Source organism: Nilaparvata lugens, chromosome 12 (assembly GCF_014356525.2).
Source record: "Nilaparvata lugens isolate BPH chromosome 12, ASM1435652v1, whole genome shotgun sequence".
Lineage (NCBI taxonomy): Eukaryota > Metazoa > Arthropoda > Insecta > Hemiptera > Delphacidae > Nilaparvata > Nilaparvata lugens.
Window position 1 is genome coordinate 25,792,832 of NC_052515.1, and position 19,643 is coordinate 25,812,474.

Sequence of the window (19,643 nt, forward strand, 5' to 3'; positions counted from 1 at the left end):
CGGTACGGCGGTTAAAGGGCTGAGTTGGGAGTAATATAGCTTTATTAGCGTGGTACTGTGTGTAATATTTGTTTTGTGTTTAGAACTACTATAGAAATATTCATCTATATGGAGAATGCAAAAGAGACTCCGCAGCATCTGAACCGATGCAGAAAACGTTTTCGTGAAAATATTCTGAAGCCTGTTCATAGAAGTCCTGTGAAAGACGTGTGTTAAGCTGCGTAAACATATACGCGCTTCCAACCCGCACCGAGCACGCTCCACCCTCGTACCGCCCTCGTACCACCATCGAACCACAGTCGCTCCGCCCACGGACCCATCATGAACGTTACGGAAGATGTTAGATCTTCTCGCGTTCCCCGGTCGAACCATTGTTGCTCCCCGGTCGATCATCAATCGCTCTGCTGGAGTGACGTTCGGTTGCGGAGCAGAGCGAAAGTCTGTACGCACGTTTAGAAGTGTTTCATACACTTTAGTGGGATTTACGTTTTGAGTCAGCAACTGATTCACATTGGTTCGCTATCTTTGTTAGACTGCAAAGATATTATATATTAGACTATTTCATTCAAATTTGTTCAATTTCATCAATTTTTCAACAAATAATTCTACAAACTTTTCTATGATCTCACTATTCAGTCTCGTTACAAAATGGAATCGAAATGAATCAACATTTAATTAGCAGCTGCCTTACAAACATCACCTGCATTATGTACAAACCAGTACTAGAGTTTTGATACTAATTAATAATCACCCAGTGCAACTATGAAGGCCGTTACACCTGGAAAATGGGCCGACAGACATTATTTTGTGAGCAAATTCCAGCATGAACTGTTCACCAACCACAATAACTCCATAAATTTCCGGGTTACACCTGGCTCCACTTCAAAACTACCCAAACTCTGCCCCTCCCCCTTTTCTAACCATGGGGTGGGGGTGAGGTTTAAAGGAGATAGGGGGTGAAAGGGGTAAAGGCACCCTCGAGTTTGAAGTCGAGACTCTTGAAGAGGCGCCGTTTGGGTTTGACTGAGAGGGAGGAGGAGGAGGAGGAGGAGGAGGAGGAGAAGTAGGAGAACGAAAAGGTGGAAAAGTGAGAAGAGGAGGGAAGAGGAGAGGGCGAGAAGTAGAGGATCAGAATTAGCGGATAAGGAGGAGAAGGGGAAGAGAGGTGGTGGATAAAGATGAAGAGGAAAAGGGGAACAGGATGAAAAGTGTGAGAGGAGAAAGAACAAGAGAAGGGAAATAAAAGGAACAGGAGAATGAGAGGGATGATGGGGAAGGAGAGGACGAAAAGGAGGAGGAGGAAGTGAAGAAGTAACTGAGCAGAAGAAAAAGGAAGTGATAGAGGAGTAGTGGGATTGGGAAGAGATAGAAGAGATGGTGAAAAAGGAGTAGGAGGAGGACGAGAGGATGAAGAAGAATTGCAGATAACAGAGAAAGACTGAAGGAGGATAAGAAGGGGCGGAGGAGGATGAAAATTTTGGAAAAAGGAGGAAGAGAGGGAGAAAGGGGAGCAGGAGGTGGACGAGGGGATGAAGAAGGATAACAAGAAGGGTTGGAGAAGAAAGAAAAAAGGTGGAGGAGAAAGAGAAGAGACGAAGGAAAAAGAATTGGTGGAGGAGGAGTGGGAGGACAAGAAGGAGAGGAAATTGAGGAAAGGGGGTAGAGAAGGATGAGGAGAAAGAGGAGAAGGGGAGAAGGATGCGGAGGAGGAATAGGAAGGCAAAGAGATCAACAAGGAGTTGGACAAAGAGAGAGTAGAAGGAGGATGACTATTGAGGAGGAGGAGAAGAAGGGGAAAATGTTGAAAAGGAGGGTAGGAGGAGGAATAGGAGGGGAAGGGGAGGGATGAGGTAAAAAAAGGTGCATGGTAAAGGAGGAGAAGGAAGGACAGGAGGGTGAGGAGGAGAAGAAATTGTTTGGCAGGACAAGGAGGAAGATATAGAGGAGGAGAGAAGTGGGAGTGAAGGAGGAGGTTGAGAAGAAGTAGTGGAACAAGAGAAGGAGATAGAGGAGAAGAATGAGGAATAGTTAAGAGGAAGAGTTGTGGGAGGAGGAGGAGGAGGAGGAAGAGGAGTAAGAATTGAGGAGGTGGAAAATGCGTGCTAACCTGAGCTTTTCGGTACACCGTGAATGACTTTCAGCTGTTGCCGACTGTGCCCAATAAATTAGAGTTCAAGTGTGCTCCACAGCTTCACACACCGGCGCCAGAGGAAGAGGGAAGAAAGAAGCGAGAGAAGGAGAAAAGAGAGGCACTGTGACAAGAGAGAGGGAGAGAGTTTGAGCAAGAGAAGTGTGAGGGGTTTGTGTTGATAGTCAATTTGAAAAAAATTGGATAGACAAAAGGAACACATAAAAAGGTTGAAGAGAGAGATAGAAAAAGAAATATAAAGATCAAGATTGAGATGTAAAAAGTGTGAAAAACAAAGGGGAAATGGAGATATGAAAAAACTGTTAAGTGGATAATTGAAACGAATTTGAGTTTAAGCGCCAGAGAAAGAGGAAAAGAAGAAGAGAGATGAGGAGAAAAGAGAGACTGAGTGACAGTAAAGAGAGCGAGAGAAGGGTGACGGATTTGTGTTAATAGGCGGTTTGGAGAAGATTGGATAGGCATCAGGAACACAGAAGAAAAATAAGAAATGTAGGTCGAAAAGAAAAGAGAAAAAATATAGGAAAATCAAGATTAAGATGTTAAAATTGTGAGAAATAAAGGGAAAATGACGATATTTATGGATTGTTAATACAAATATAAAATGACAAAACTGTGAAGAGGATAATTATTGAAACGAATTTAAGATTGAGTACAGAATTTTACACAGTGCTATGGTGATGCCAATACATGTGTTGATAGGATGGTGTTGATACGGAACATTCTTGTTTTGATATACAATGCTTTAATTCACAATTATATAAAATAAAATATAATTAAATAAATATATTAATAATAAAATATATATTATAATTGAATATATACAATCAATTAAATATAAATTGACTGTAGCGAAATTGACAAAATTCCTTTTTTCTGAAGTTTCTGCAACTGGATGTGAGTTATTCAAATTAATTGTTATGATTTAGTAATTTAGAAGAGAAAGAAAGAATAGAGAAATAAAAATCGAAGGAATGAAAAGTAGAATAGAGGAAATGTCTGTGAAGAGAGTCAGAGAGAGGGAAAAGAAAGAAAGTGTGAGTTTAGGAGGGATTTATTGATTGATTATTTGCCTTTATTGGGGCGGATTTAGGGCTCCAGGTCCTCTCTGCCACACAACCCTAAAGATAGAGGGAGATAGAGGAAGAGAAAGAGTGAGAGAGAAAGAGAGAAATACAGGAATGATGTTGTGGAGAGCAGTTAATAACGAAAGTGCGTGTAAACGATGGCTAGAGTTATTAATAGTCGGTATATGGAGAATATGGAGAGCAGGAAACATCGTCCATCTTTATTTTTAAAGCCTGCCGCATTGGGTACTCGAAAGTCAGAGTTTGGGATTTCTGTTCTATCCCCGCCTTTTGGGAATGATTAGGTTTGGCAGGGTTCGGAATTTTTCTGAAGCTTAGGTTTTATCGGAGAAGATTAATTGTATGTTACGTAACCATGGAATATTTCGTTTATCAATACAAATTAGGGTCGCAGTCTTTAAGTAACCATGGAATATTTCGTTCAAGTTTATCAACACAGATTTGACTCGATATCACATTCATGGAGAGACTCATATTATTGTGTGGAACTCGTGTAAATAGAAATCAAATCATAGAATCAACCAAATGGTTATTTTGAGAAAGATCTGGGAAATGATAGATAATTCAAATTCTACTACTTTTGTTAAGTGTTATGTTAAGGTGCGTACAGATATACGCGCCGCAAACATGAGCAATTCAGTTTTTATCAGCTGACTATATCTGTATTTTCACAGAAACGGTAAGATACAGATATAAAAAGCTTGGCATCAGCTGATTAAAAGTGAATTGCTCATGTTCGCGGCGCGTATATCTGTACGCACCTTAATATAGTGAGGTCCACGTTATAATAGCAGTGGAGAGAGATAGCAGAACAACGTTGCCGATCCTCTGTCTTGTCAATGCCTAATGACTTTCTATAGACGGTAGCTGATACAGGTTTATTGATGAAATATTAACTGCTCATTCTCGATTAAAGTAATAAATTATATTTTATTAAGCAAGAAATTATATTTTTTAATAATTTCATAATGAATTTTCATGATTAAGATGAAATATTTTGTTAATTAATTATTCTACATTTTTAAAATACGATCTGGCAACAGAGCAAAGCGAGAAAGAGATAGCGCTATCTGCTTTGTTGAATGATAGACAAGGATAGCAAAACCATCGCTAATCGATCACTGCCATTATAACGTGGACCTCATTATAGTTATGTACGAAGTTTTTTACTTTTTTACTTTTAGTTAATGTTTACTTCGTATCTGTATATTTTGTATAAATCTGCAAAGAAGATAGAATTTTAACTTATTTATTTCAACTTGTTAGCCCGATGAGTTAATACACATTAATTGATTTTTTTGAATAAATACCAACTGAAAGATATCGTGTTGACTTTGGAGTAATCTATACACATACTGTAAAGCAAGTAACACACACATCCATTTTTGGACGTACGATTTTTTGCCGTCCTTTTGAATTCTGCCAGATTAAACGGAACTTGACAAACATAATCGGTTTGACATCATCTGTTCAATCCAATACAATTTATAAAGACGGAAAAAATCGAACGACCAAAAATCGTTGTGTGTGTAACTAGCTGAATGCTTCCATATTATTGAGATATCTTGCATTGGTCAGGCCAAGTGACAAAAATCTATAGAACTCTAAGCTAGGTTGCGTACAGACTTATGCACCTAGAACACGCGTATTTCACTTCCAATCAATCAATTTAATAATCCTGAAAATACAATCGTACATAATGCTACGTCACAAAGTATTTTAAAAGATTACAATTTATAATCAAATCATAATTACGTCACAATACATAATAGAATCAATGATAACAAATTATTAAAATCAATATACACAATAATAGTTCACTCCTAATAAGGCTACATTATACAATTAAGTATTTCTTACAATATTTTATATCAATCATTTATTTCCTCTTTCCATCAGCGTAAGCTATGCTTATCTGTATTTGTACAGAAACAGTAAGGTACAGATAAAATAAGCTGGTGGAACGTGAAATGCGCATGTCGCAGATTAATATAAATTCTGAATTCAGATTATAATCTGATTCAGAATATATCTGAATCTTACTACAACCATACTGATACAGATATAAACAGCTGATAAAGAGCGCAAGGCGCGTATTCACGCGTTACCTCCGTAAACAAAGCCATAGTGCATTCTGGTGACGTCATCACAGGTAGGGCTCCTACACCAATTAAAATACTAGCTGATATAGATCAGCTGAAATCAACAGATTTTCATTGGTGTAGGAGCCCTTCCTGTGCTGACGTCACCAGAATGCACTACGGCTTTGTTTACGGAGGTAGTGGTTCACGGCACATAATTATGTACCCAACTTTTTTAAGTTGACAATGTAATACTATTTTATGCAGAATAATAAATTTACCTGAGCTGGAATCAATAGTGAAGAAGCTCTCCGGATTGCCAGCTGTGATCCTGAAGGAGAGCACCTGCTGAGAATCAAGGTCGTCATCCCGGGCATACAGCTGCACGACTGGGGTGCCGGCCGCTGAGTTTTCTGCAACATGCGGGTAGTAGACGGCCTCCACACTCAACGGCACGTTGTCGTTCACGTTGCCCACCGAAATGAACACCTGGAACAAATAAATAAATAATTTTATTTCCATCATAAATTTCACTTGACTTTCATTTTAAGTTTTGGAAATTATATGACCACTTTGACAAGTTGTGTGGTCATTGTTAGTAATGTATTTAATTGTAATTACTAAATTGTTAAGAAATAGATGAATTTTTTTTGAGTTCAGTTCATCACTTTACAGACATTTTAGCGCACGACGTCTGTAGCATCCTGTAAACTTTAATCACTATTCCCAACAAGCCAAGATAACCAGCAAGAGGCGAAAAATCAAACATAACATGACAACATACATGAGTAGATCTCTGTACAGCACAATGATATACAAACATACAATTAACAATTTATTGGCTTTCATTTGGGATAAACCGTGTAAACTTTAATCACTATTCCCCACAAGCCAAGATATCCAGCAAGAAGCAAAAAATCAAATATAACAAGACAACATACATGAGTAGATCTCTGTACAGCACAATGATATAAAATTAACAATTTATTGGCTTTCATTTGGGATAAACCGTGTAAATTCAATGCACTGAGATGAAAAGAGATGGTCACTGTTTATTTGGGATGAACCTTGTAAATTTATTACACTGAGTTACAACAGATGAAATTGGGGGATGAGCCTTGTTGTATTGAATCAATGAGAGTATCACCTGAAGCACACGGAGGTCACTGTTTACTTGGGATGGACCTTGTACATCAAATATACTAAGATGAGGTCCTATTCCATATAGAATTTGGGATGAACCTTGTAAATTTAATAACTGAAACGAGATCTCATACCAGATAGAATTGGAAACAGATATTGTTGTATTGATTAAATGATATTTCAACACCTAGAGGAGAAGGGAGGTACTGAGATGATCTTTCATACCAGACAGAGTCGGGGATGAGCCTTGCTGTATGGAATCCATGATAATTCAACACCTGGAGAAGACAAAATTGGCTTTCATTTGGGATGAGCCTTGTAAATTCAATGCACTGACATGAGCTCTCATACTAGATAGAATTGGAGATGAGCCTTGTTGTATGGAATTCATGATTATTCAACACCTAAAGGTGCGTACAGATATACGCGCCGTGAACATGAGCAATTCACTTTTAATCAGCTGACTATATCTGTATTTTTACAGGAACAGTAAGATACAGATATAAAAAGATTGGCATCAGCTGATTAAAAGTGAATTGCTCATGTTCGCGGCGCGTAAATCTGTACGCACCTTTAAGCAGACGGAATAAGCTTTTCATTTGGGATAAACCGTGTAAATTCAATGCACTGAGATGAACAGCTCTAATACCAGATAAAATAATTGGGGATGGACCTAGTTGTATTTATTTATGTTCTTCAATATTGAGAGATAGGACGGCTATATCTTCCAACGACGTATTCCCAGCTGGGTGTGTAATGATAAGTCAACTTTTTTTAAATCAATAATCAATAATTTTATTCAAATCAACACAAATATACATGAAATAAATCAATGTACAAAAAATCACAATCAAAAATAAATTTCTAATAAAATACAAAAAACAGGCTTCTTGGTGGGGTGTGCTAAAAAGAAAGAAAGGAGGGAAAATACCTAGCCAACTATGGTTTCCCATGTAATAGGCAGGTAGAGGGTATAAAAGTAAGTAATGAAGGGTGGAGGAGAAGAAAAAGGAGGTATTTGGAGAAGAAAGTAGGAAAAAATGGGGAAAAATGTGCAAAAATTGTAAGCGAGTCCACTTCTAACAAATGTATCTAAAAGAATTGGCCTTGCAAACAGTAGTTTGAGCAGAAATCTCGAGATTCATACGTCGATATGGAAGAAAAAGTTACTGTATGTCCAGGTATTGAGTATGTACTATACTTTCTAAACAGTGTGATGCACTATATAATATATTACGATTACGATATAGTAATAGATTACGATATGAAAAAGTGGAATGTGGATAGCTTTTGTGTAAGGAACGTTAATTTCAAAATATATTTATTGATATTATCATAGAGAAACAATAGCGTAAGTAGATATCCCATGGTACAGGGCGTTTATGTCGCAACTTTTACTGTTATCCCAAGCAGATAGTTCACGTAGTTCTTTCCCATGCAGCTGTGTGACGCTGGTAGTCTCATACACTCTCACCCCAGTAGTCTCATACACTCTCACCCCAACAAAACAGTAAAAATTGACGATAATCGACAGTAATCGGCTTGAGATAACAGTAAAAGTTGCGACATAAACGCCCCTATACCATGGGATATCTACTTACGCTATTGTTTCTCTATGGTTCTACACTTCCTAAAAAGTTGTGATGCATTCAAATCAAATCAAATTTTATTCACAATTTCAAAAAAAGAATTTAGGGTCCTGCCAAACCTGTAGGTTTTTCGGCGGGTGCCCAATCACAAAAACAATATTAAGAACATAATTAGGTAAGTTTACTAGGAATTTTTATGACATTTGAAGTTCGAAATAAATAAAAAAAAGACAATATGTATGTAATAAAAACAAGAAAGTATAAACTAAATAATACTTTACAAAGTTTGTTGAATAAGAAAAATCAACTGAAAATATGAAAAAGAAGAAGAAAAATAGAAAGAAGGATTGTTTCACACTATCTTGATAAAACATTTCATCGCTGAGGCAGGCGGCAGTGTCAACAATGAGAAAAATAGAATTTCAGCCAGCCAGAACTTAGAAATAATATAAAACTCGCTGGTAATTGTGTAGCCAAATAATAGTAACAATAATAATAATATATATTATAGATAATCTAAGTATATAATAAATTATAAGTTAGTGTGTTCGCATTATATATTTATACGATAACATATATTTAAAAAAGTGGATCGTGGATAGCTTTTATGTAAGGAACGTTAATTTCAAAATATACTTATTGAACATATTATTATCATGCATATCAATGACATTTCTTATCTCTAAACATTACAAAAGCATAAACTTCAGATGAAATCCTCTTCAAAAATACACTTGGACTATAACGGTTGAAGAATGAATCCTTACAAGAAAAAACAAATAGGTTTCTGAGAATAAATCCGGAACACTCTCGAATGCACTCGGAAATAAAGCAGTTGAACCTAATCCAGAAATCCCTGAATTGTGTATAGGAGACGTAGCTGCTCCAGATGAATGGCATTGTGAATGGAAGACATTTGCAAACTTTAAAACTCGTACAAAACTTGTCTGAATGGATCCTCTCTGGTTTATTACTGGCACTTGTGTATCAACTTGAATAAAAAGAGATGTGAAACAAGTTGAACAAAGTTGCAACAACTTTCAACTTGTGTCTGTCTATTCTGGGTCTTCATTTCTTCGCAGACATCCATGTCTATTTAACCCTTCGTTGCAGACATCCATGTATATTCAACCCTTTTTCTCCCGTGTTTGTTCCCTTTCTCCCTCATCTTCCACTATCTTGTAGGCATATGATTGTTCTCTTTCCACCTCCTCTCTTATTCCTGTCTTTATCTGATTCTATTCTATCATATTTAGTTCTCATTTGTGTATTCTGCTTCACCTCTTGTATCTACATCTTCTGCTGCTTCTCATCTTAATCAATTTTCTGATCAGTTTTCAGCTTCTTTGATCTTCCTTGAGCAGCTTCTTTTCTCCTCCTTTCTTGATTGTCTTAATTTTTTCCCCTCATTCTGGTTCCCCTCGGATGTTATCTTCCTCTCTTCTTTCATAATCTTCTCGTCTATTCTTTCACCTTCCCACATTCTTGAGTGTTGATAGTTTCCATTCTTTCTCATATTTTCATGTCCTCCTTCTCCCTCACCTAAATTTTCCTCTTCCATAATCGTTTCCACACTGTTCTTTAATATCAACAATCATCATCTTCTATATTGTTTTTTCCTCTTTCAATAATCGTTATTGTGTACTCATCATCTTCAATATTGTTTTTTCCTCTTTCCATAATCGTTTGTGTACATATCATTCACGTTTATTCTTTTCCAATACAGTATGTTTCCTTTTATCCTTCTCTCGTTAGAGCAATTTTTCTATTTCTTACTCTTTTTTCCACCAATTTCTCAAAACCTAATCCAAGAGCTTATTATCATTCTACATATTTTTCGTCACTTGCCCTAACCAACATTTTCTTATACATGCACAGAGTATCATGATTATGAATTTACAGTTCCTCATTGAAATTTTCCAAACATCACTATACTTGTTTCTTTAACGCCTTAACTTTTGATGTTGGTTTGCCATTTCTATTTCATCGTCTTTCAATTTTCATGCAATTTTTATTTCCACTCTCCTCTTCGACATTATAGTCTTCATCGATGCTTTCTCTTCTTTTTTCTAGTCTTCTTTCAATGTCTCTCTTCATCAACTTCTTCATCACTCTCCTTCCTATTCTTCTACTTATTTTCCTCTTTCTAACTCTCCTTCTAGTTCTTCCCCTCATTCTCATTCTTCATCCACTTCCCTTTTGTTATAATTCCTGTATCAACAGTTTCATGTGCCCATTCTCATTCACCGTTGCCGTATTGTGAAATATGTGTAATCTGAAACTTTCCACCATTCATCTTATGTTTGTTGTTGGGCTGAGCTGAACTGTAGTAGTAGGAAAGTTGCAGAGGATATGGAGAGATTTTGTAAAGGAAATCTTCAGTGAGAAACTTTGAATAACAACATAGTTCTGTTTGTATATTCATTCATAGCAAACATTCTTTGAGAGGTAGTCGGGATGATACTGTTCATGAAGAATTATATTACACATTTTTCGGAGCTTTTGAAATATAATCTAAATTTCTACGTACTGGGAGATACCTCTCAATATATTTCTCACAGAAATTACATTATGTTAAAGATAAAATTTTGATATTTTTTATAATAATTTTCAATAATTCATATTATTTGTATCATCAATAGATGGAGCCAAGATGCTATCTACTTGAAATAAAAGAGAAACTAATAGAGTATCCAATATATTCAATAATCAGAAAATAAGACGCATGAGATAAATAGTCCGAAATTTTAAGTACCAAGAATATTATATGAAGGTATTTGTTGTTATAGTATTATTAGCGTATGGCATATATATAATAATATATATATATATATATATAGTATAATATATATATATATATATATATATATATATAGACGCACACAAACATATAGGTAGGTAGTCAAAGAAAAATCTGGTCATGAGACCGTTGTATTTGTTGTGGAATGGATAGTTACATAAATTAGCTACTTTTACTGGAAATTCAGACAAAACTCTGAGGTTATTCCGACATTGATGATTTATTAGATTGAAAGACTTGATATTGTCAAAACCCCACTCATTTATTGAAACAGTTTGAGATACTGGTTTCGACTGTTACACCATTATCAATCTCTAGTGAACTGAAAGCTTAAACATTGAACAGCAGAAGGTATAGTATGGGTGAAGCGATCAAGCCCTACGATTGGCCATCAGCTGTTGACCAATGAAGGTTGAGCTCTACTGTGATCGGCCGAGACTATGCACGCCAAACTAGACACGCTGATGACCATATTTGGAATACTTGAGCGTGCCTAGTCTAGGCCAATGACAGTGGGCCTCATCCATACTATACTAGTAGTTCTGTGAACAGTAAACCTCACGCAGTATTCTCATCCACAAGTTCCTGATGTCACTTGTTTTAAATGTTAACAAACTCAGTTCACGTTTGAATTTGTATTCCATATGATATAATTCATCCAGTTCCGTGATAATCTTTCTATCCGATGAAAATAAATTTTTTACAATCAAAAATGTTATAATTTCTCCAGCATTATTTAGTTCATTTGTTTATTTTTAATCACCTATAAAATTAGGTTTTTGGAAGGTGAGAATATTGATACTAATGGGCACGCATAATAATACCATGACTGCAAAACAAAATATTGAAACTAAATACCTTAAAGCTGCGATTAGACCAAAGTTATTAACAAAATGTTAATAACTCAATCCTTATAGATTATATTAGATTGAACATAACTTATCATACACATGATGAAGATGTGTGTTTGTCAACTTCCGTTCAATCTAATAGAATCTATAAGGATTAGGTTATTAACATTTTGTTAATAACTTTGGTGTAAACCCAGCTTAAAGATGCATACCTCTTTAAGGTCTTTGATTGAAACTATAGACCTTATACAAATAATACAGTAATAGACTGGCTTCTCCACACATCTGTGTAATCACTTGTCAGCTGATTTATGATGAATAATTCTATAGTCTGATTTTTACTCTAATATGGCGTATGAAGGAGGCTCCTTTTTCCTTTTATATTATCATTGATGCAAAATTTTCCAAAAACCTTGTATATACGTCGACGCGCAATTTAAAAGGAACATACCTGTCAAATTTCATGAAAATCTATTACCGCGTTTCGCCTTAAATGCGCAACATATAAACATTTAAACATTAAGAGAAATGTCAAACCGTCGACTTGAATCTTATACCTCACTTCGCTTGGTCAATTATATTCTGCTGTTCAATATTCAAGCTTCCAGTTTAATAAAGTTTGATAATGGTGTAACAAACGGAATTAGCATCTCAAATTGTTTTAATAAAAAAAATGGTTCTGACAATTAGTCAGAATTATCATTGGTTCTGACAATGATAAGTAGTTATCATTCAATGTGGGTATCTACCATAACGTCACCTTCACAACAGAAAAATTTTGATGTTCCAACTGGATTCAATAAATGAATAAAGACTATTGAGCAGCAAATTTGAATAGCTCCAATAAGAAGAAGAGCTAAATTTCTATAAACAAATGAAAATGACGAAATCACAACCAATAATCGATAACTACTTCAACTGATAACATTCTGAATCAAAGGATTGTTATAACTTTGTTCTTTGTGGAGTCAAAGATCCGAACTAATTATAATTACAATTGAAACAATTAATAGATATAGTTCTTTGTTCAATGAAACAATTTCAATTGGTGAATTATAATGGTACTGAATCGGACAAAAAGAGACCTTTCGTTTGAAACCGATAAAAAAATTTAAAAGTTGATTAATGTATATTGTGATAGGTACTGTATTGAAACGGTAAGAGGTACTGTAACTATTGTAATTCCATAATCAAATATAATAACTTTTCATGAAAGTATGTAATTGTGGAATTGAACAAAAAGAAACCAGACAAAACACTAAACGAAAAAAAACGAAACGTTGATTAATACCATACATATTGTAATAGGTATTATCATGGTCACTATTGTAATTCCAAAATCAAATTCAAAAACTTTTCATGAAAGTAATTTTCTGAACCGGACGAAACGAAACAAAACAAGCAAAGAAGGAAACGTTGATAAATACAAATTGTGAAAGGTATTATTATAGTTACTATTGTAATTCCACAAACACATTTAATAACGTTTCATGAGAGTGGGTGACCAGACAGAGGTAGAGAATCCAATTACAGTCAGCTCACTCTCATTCGCTCTCTCTCACACACACTCTCTGTGTGTGATTGCCTTAATAAAGGCAATCAATCAATCTCTCTCACACATTCTCTATCTCTCTCACTCTCTCTACATATAAATATTTCTCTCTTTTTCTCTCTCTCTCTTTTGGTAGAGAGTTAGTGGGGAGGATATTTTTAATATTCTTTCCGAAGAATGGACATTGGTATGTCCAAAGCTCCGCCAATTTATGTAGATGCATAACAATATGATTATTATATTATATAGTTATTATATTACAAATTGCTTTTTCATATCATATACAGTTTAATAATTATTTTCTTAGTCTATATTATGTAAAATCATCTATAATTTTGCTGTATTGTAAGCTATTGTATATAAGTGTATAAGCCAGTATATATTGTAATCTACATAAATAAAGTACTCAATCAATCAATCAATCAATCTCTTTTTTGGTAGAGAGTTAGTGGGAAGGATATTTTGAATATTCTTTCCGAAGAATGGACATTGAAAGCTCCGCCAATTTATGTAGATGCATAGCAATATTATCTATAGTTATCACAAATTGCTTTTTTCATATCATTTACAGTTCAATAACAATTTTCTTAGTCTATATAATGTAAATTCATCTATAATTTTGCTGTATTGTAAGCTATTGTATATAAGTGTTTAAGCCAGTATATATTGATGTAATCTACATGAATAAAGTACTCAATCAATCAATCTCTCTTCTATATCCGATCGTGTGTTGATGGGAAGGATATTATTTTATATCCCTCTTAGAGAATCGACAATTATTTGTTGAAACACCGCCGATTTATGAAGTTACATTAGAATTTTATACTATCGTTATTCTAATTGCATTTAATCTTTATTATCATTGATCAATTTAATACTTTGTAAAATTCGTTGAATAATTAGCATTACCGTCATTCAATGTAAATTAGTGTATAAGCCAGTAAATATTGTAACATACATAAATAAAGAAATCTAATCTAATCTCGCTCTATCCCTCATTCTCTCTTTCTCTCTCTCTCTCTGTATTGTAAGCTATTGTGTATAAGTGTATAAGCCAGCATATAGTTTCAAGTTCAAGTTTCAAGTTTATTGTTTACATCATCAGCAATACAACAAAATAAAAAACATCTCATCAGATACCTAAAACTAACAATTTAAAGATACTAAACACTTCTGAAGGTTAATTTGGCACTATATCATATGTATCAATAATACAGTAGAAATTAACTTTAAACTTATAAGTGCACAACTCTATAACATTTTATGTGAGAACCGATGCAAACAAAAATACTATTCACAAAAGAGCTTCCGCAAAGCCCTTGTCCGTGAATAGGAGTTTGAATAATGGGACATATATGAAAACGATAAGACACATACACACACGCATTCACACAGTCATCGATATTCGACAATTGACACATCAGAGCATTCCCCTCATTACTTATGGTAATATAAACTTCAACTAAGTGATATAAACTTCATGTGAACAGTAGGGAGGAAGCCACCACCTATAAATCGACCAATAGGTATTTTAAGGCAGAAAAAAGAATTTAAGACAGAAGAGAGATGAAGAAGAAAAATGTTTAGGTTTTATGACAATTTATTTACTTAGCTTACCACTCTGAAGAAATTTTCAATTTCCAAAGGTGAATGAAGCCATAGCCAACACTTCGTTTTACGGATGAATTGTTTGCAAACTTTCAGTTTCCTTATTTCCTCAGGAAGGATATTGTGAAATTTTGGTCCCAGAAAAATGAAGCATCTTTGAAAGGTGGTACAGTTGGGTTTGGGAAGTCTCACCAGCATTCGTGTAGTTTGCCGTGTAACCAAACTGTCTTGTCCAATATTTTCCATCAAATATCTATCCCCACTCATTTTATAAAACAGGATAGAACTTTCAACACATACATATATCTAAAAGGGAGGATCCCCAATGATTTAAACATAGGGAAAGTATGAGCCCGTCTACTAGCACCATAAATGACCCTAATGACAGATTTTTGTAGAACTATGATTTTTAAAATGTGACATGAATGTGGAAGCATAGCAAGAAATGCCATACTCCAACCTACAATTGAAAAAAGCAAAATACATCATACGAAGAATAGATACAGGGAAGAACACTCTTAATCGATAAAATGTCCTTACTAAATATAGAAGATACCTTTTTATTTTTCTTATGTGACAGTCCCAAGTTAAACTCTGGTCCAAAATCAATCCTAAATATTTGACGGAATCTGATTGTTTTATAACTTCACAGTCACAACCCACCGAATCACATCCAAATTGATGGTATTTAATAGGATCTGGGAAATAGAAAGTTGCTGACAAAGAAAGTTTATGTAGGAGGTTTTAGCTGCATTAATTGCTAATTTGTTGCAATCAAACCAACATCGCAGATCAAATAGATCATGCTGAATCATTTTATGCAATTCTCTTTCGTCTTTGGCTGAGTATGCTAGGCTGTGTCATCAGCAAAGGATGTAATGGATCCATTAAAAGTATGAGAAAATAAATCATTAATGTACACTAAAAATAGTATCGGACCCAAAACTGATCCTTGTGGGACACCATATTTAACCATTGCCAAATCACTATCACTGTTAGAAATTGAAACATATTGCTTGCGATCTGACAAATATGATCTTAGCCACATGTTAGCCACCCCACGGATTCCAGCAGCACGAAGCTTTTCCAAAAGGATATTGTGCTCTACAGTGTCAAATGCTTTTCTTATGTCTAAGAATAGACCTGACGTTCTGTACTTATGAGGTGTATTGATCCCGTGATAGATATCTGCCATGAACTTGTTAAGCGCCTGCTCTGTACTTAAGCCCTCCTGGAAACCAAATTGATCCCTATGAAAGAACTTTACTCTACTGAAGAAGGATATTATTCTTTTTTAAAAAGTTTTTCAAAAATTTTTGAAAAAACTGAGAGTAATGAGATGGGTCTGTAATTTGAGATTTCCGTATTAGATCCACTTTTGAATATCGGGATCACTTTTGCAGTTTTGAGTCTAGTTGGGAATTTACCCTCTGAAAAGCTCGCATTAAAAATGTGACACAAAATAGGTACTATTGCATAAGATATTGATTTTATTAAATTAGATGATATATTATCCGGTCCCGGAGACTTTCCTTTCTTCAATATTTTTATTTCAGTTAATAATTCAAAAAAAGTTATGGGTTTTAGAAAGAAAGAGTTACAGAAATTAATAGTTTTGAATTTTCTATTATAATTATCATTCATCGATTCATCTGGATCATGTATAGAAGAAATTATTTCTTGTGGTATGTTTATGAAATATTCATTGAATTTATTTGCGATGAGTTTTTCATCAATCAAAACACTATTTCCGCAATGCAGATGGATAGGCTTTTTTTTAGAAGTAGCTTGACCACAATGATCATTGATGATCTCCCACTGCTTCTTTACAGGAAAAGTCTTCAATTTTGAAAAGTATTTATATTTTTGTTCTTTTATCAATTTATTTATATTACTCTTTGCAGTTAAAAAATCATGTTTATAATTATTATTTTGGGGATATTTCTTGTGTTTTTTGTAAAGTTTATCACGATTTCTAATTGCAAGGCAAATGCTATCTGTCATCCATGGTTTCAAGTGCTTATTATTTTTAAAAGATCTTTTGCGCTGGTAAGTGCACTGATTTATATAGTTGAGGAGTACATCCATGAATATGGAAAACTTGCCATCAACAAGGTTACAATCATATATTGTAATCTACATAAAGTACTCAATTAATCAATCTCTCTCTCTCTCTATTCGGTAGAGAGTTAGTGGGGAGGATATTTTTAATATTCTTTCCGAAGAATGGACATTGATATGTCCAAAGCTCCGCCAATTTATGTAGATGCATAACAATATAATTATTATCTATAGTTTTTATATTACAAATTGCTTTTTCATATCATATACAGTTCAATAATTATTTTGTTAGTCTACATTATGTAAATTCATCTATAATTTTGCTGTATTGTAAGCTATTGTATATAAGTGTATAAGCCAGCATATATTGTAATCTACATAAATGAAGTACTCAATCAATCAATCAATCTCTCTCTCTCTCACTCACTCTCTCTCTCTCTCTCCCTCTCTCTCTCGCCCGGTCGTGTGTTGATGGGAAGGATATTTTTTATATCCTTTTCAAAGAATCGACAACTATTTGTTGAAGCACCGCCGATTTATGAAGTTACATTACAATTTTATATTATCGTTATTCTAATTGCATTCAATCTTTATTCTTTATTCTCATTGATTAAATATTTATACTTTGTAAAACTCGTTGAATAACTAGCATTGAATGTAAATTAGTGCATAAGCCAGTAATTATTGAAACATACATAAATAAAGAAATCTAATCTAATCTAATCTCACTCTCTCTCTTTCTCACACACACACTCTCTCTCGCCCAGTACACGTTACAATCACCGGTTGACTTCAAGTACTCAACAACAAACTGTATGAAAACCCTGCATCAAACAAGTATCGTACACACAATTTAGATTCACTTTAAACTGTCAGTTCATGAAATAAAAACATTTATGCTTCCCATTCCAACCAATGCACCTCAAACACAAGTGAAATTCACTCCAAAATGTCAGCTTAATTTACATCAATGCTCCACATTCAACAATCATTGCACCGTATATGCTTGTTAAATTCACTTAAAAATATCAGTTTATATTATACAGGGTTATCATAAAAGAATGGTGCGGTTTTGAGCATTGTTTAAAGAAAAACCAAATTACTTACAGTTAATGTTTTTTATTCACCTAATTTTTGTCGTCTGAAACAGTTTTTTTACATGATTAATAACTTTCAATAAGTGCGCCCTTAGTCGCTCGACAAAATGTCCAAACGATAATAAATTTCTCTCTTAACATTCGATAACATTTCTTCGATTATGGTTGTCATTGGTTCTTTAATCCTGTTTTAAAGTGGTTCAGTTCGCGATTTCTTGTGAATAAACAATGTTTTTGATGTAAATTTACAAGAAAAAATCTACCTGAACCACTTAAAAACAGGATTAATGAAGCAATGACAACCATAACCAATGAAATGTTAGCGAATGTTTGGAGAGAAATTGATTATCGTTTGGATATTTTGTCGAACGACTAAAGGCGCACATATTTAAATTTATCAATTATGTAAAAAACTGCCTGAGACGACAAATTAGATGAATAAACAACATCAACTGTAAGTAATTTGGTTTTTCTTTAAACCATGTTCGAAACCGCACCATTCTTTTATGATAACTCTGTATAATATCATTGCTTCTCATTCAACCAATTCACTTCAAACACTGTTAGATTAACTTTAAACTTTCAGCTAATATAAAAGCTCCCCATTCAACCAATGCTGATATTTTTATAGGTATTCAAATTTTCAAGCCCTTCTGAAACAGTGACACGTTTACACACACGCTTCAATCAATTAAATTCACTGCGTATATGAAGTGGCAAAGTATTGAAACCATGCCACAACACACACACACACACACACACACACACACACACACCACACACACACACACACACACACACACAATCAATTAGTTGCAATGGAGTGGTGAACTTGCTTTGAGCACGTCGATTGATGGGTATCCAGTTAAAAACGTTCTAAAATACTTGACGGTACGTTCAAAGTATGTTCATGAACGTTCAAGCTTTGAAGTTGAAGAGTATTGCATCGGTGGAAAATATTCATGAAATGTGATCAATGTTTCACCAGAAAGAGAGAATTATAACAGAAAACAGTGCGGTAAATCTGTGTACACAAAGTGAACACAAAGCACGGCCAAATTGAATTCAAATCGCGGCTCTGAAATGGTAATTCATATTCAAACTTTGCAATTTATTCCAGCGCCTGCCGGTATAATGCGTTATCTATTTGGGATTTTCGCTTTGTGTGCAGCTTCTGAAGAGGATTCTTGTGCAGGAAGCCTGCAGAGACATATCCTGAGCAGATTCCCGTTTTCTCAACACATTTTATCCGACAGTATAGTCTTCTCTTCTGATAATCTTCTTCGTCTTCTACTTGTATCTGTCCTTATCATGTTGTTGTTCTTGTAGTTGGTGTTGGTCTTCTTCTTCTTCTTCTTCTTCTTCTTCTTCTTCTTCTCCTCCTCCTCCTCCTCCTCCTCCTCCTCCTCCTCCACCACCTCCTCCTCCCCCTCTTTCTTCTACAATTCCACCAATTCATCGTTTTCTCTCACTGTTGTTTCTTGTTTTTCGTTTTTGTCTTCACGTCAACAATGCTGTCCAACTCTTCTTTTCTTCTTCTTCTTCTTCTTCTTCTTCTTCTTTATCCTCTTCCTCTTCTTAGTTTCTTCTTCTTCTTTTCCATCTTATTCTTCTTCTTTTATTATTT

At 34.6% G+C, this 19,643-nt stretch overlaps 1 protein-coding gene across 1 annotated transcript in view; it reads right to left on the reverse strand.

Annotated features, from left to right (window-relative positions):
- Nucleotides 1-19,643, reverse strand: part of LOC111045057 (fat-like cadherin-related tumor suppressor homolog) — a 763,395-nt gene that overhangs the window by 91,872 nt on the left and 651,880 nt on the right. The window contains 1 exon segment of the mRNA XM_039439274.1: nucleotides 5,597-5,804. Coding sequence (XP_039295208.1) covers nucleotides 5,597-5,804 — 208 coding nt within the window.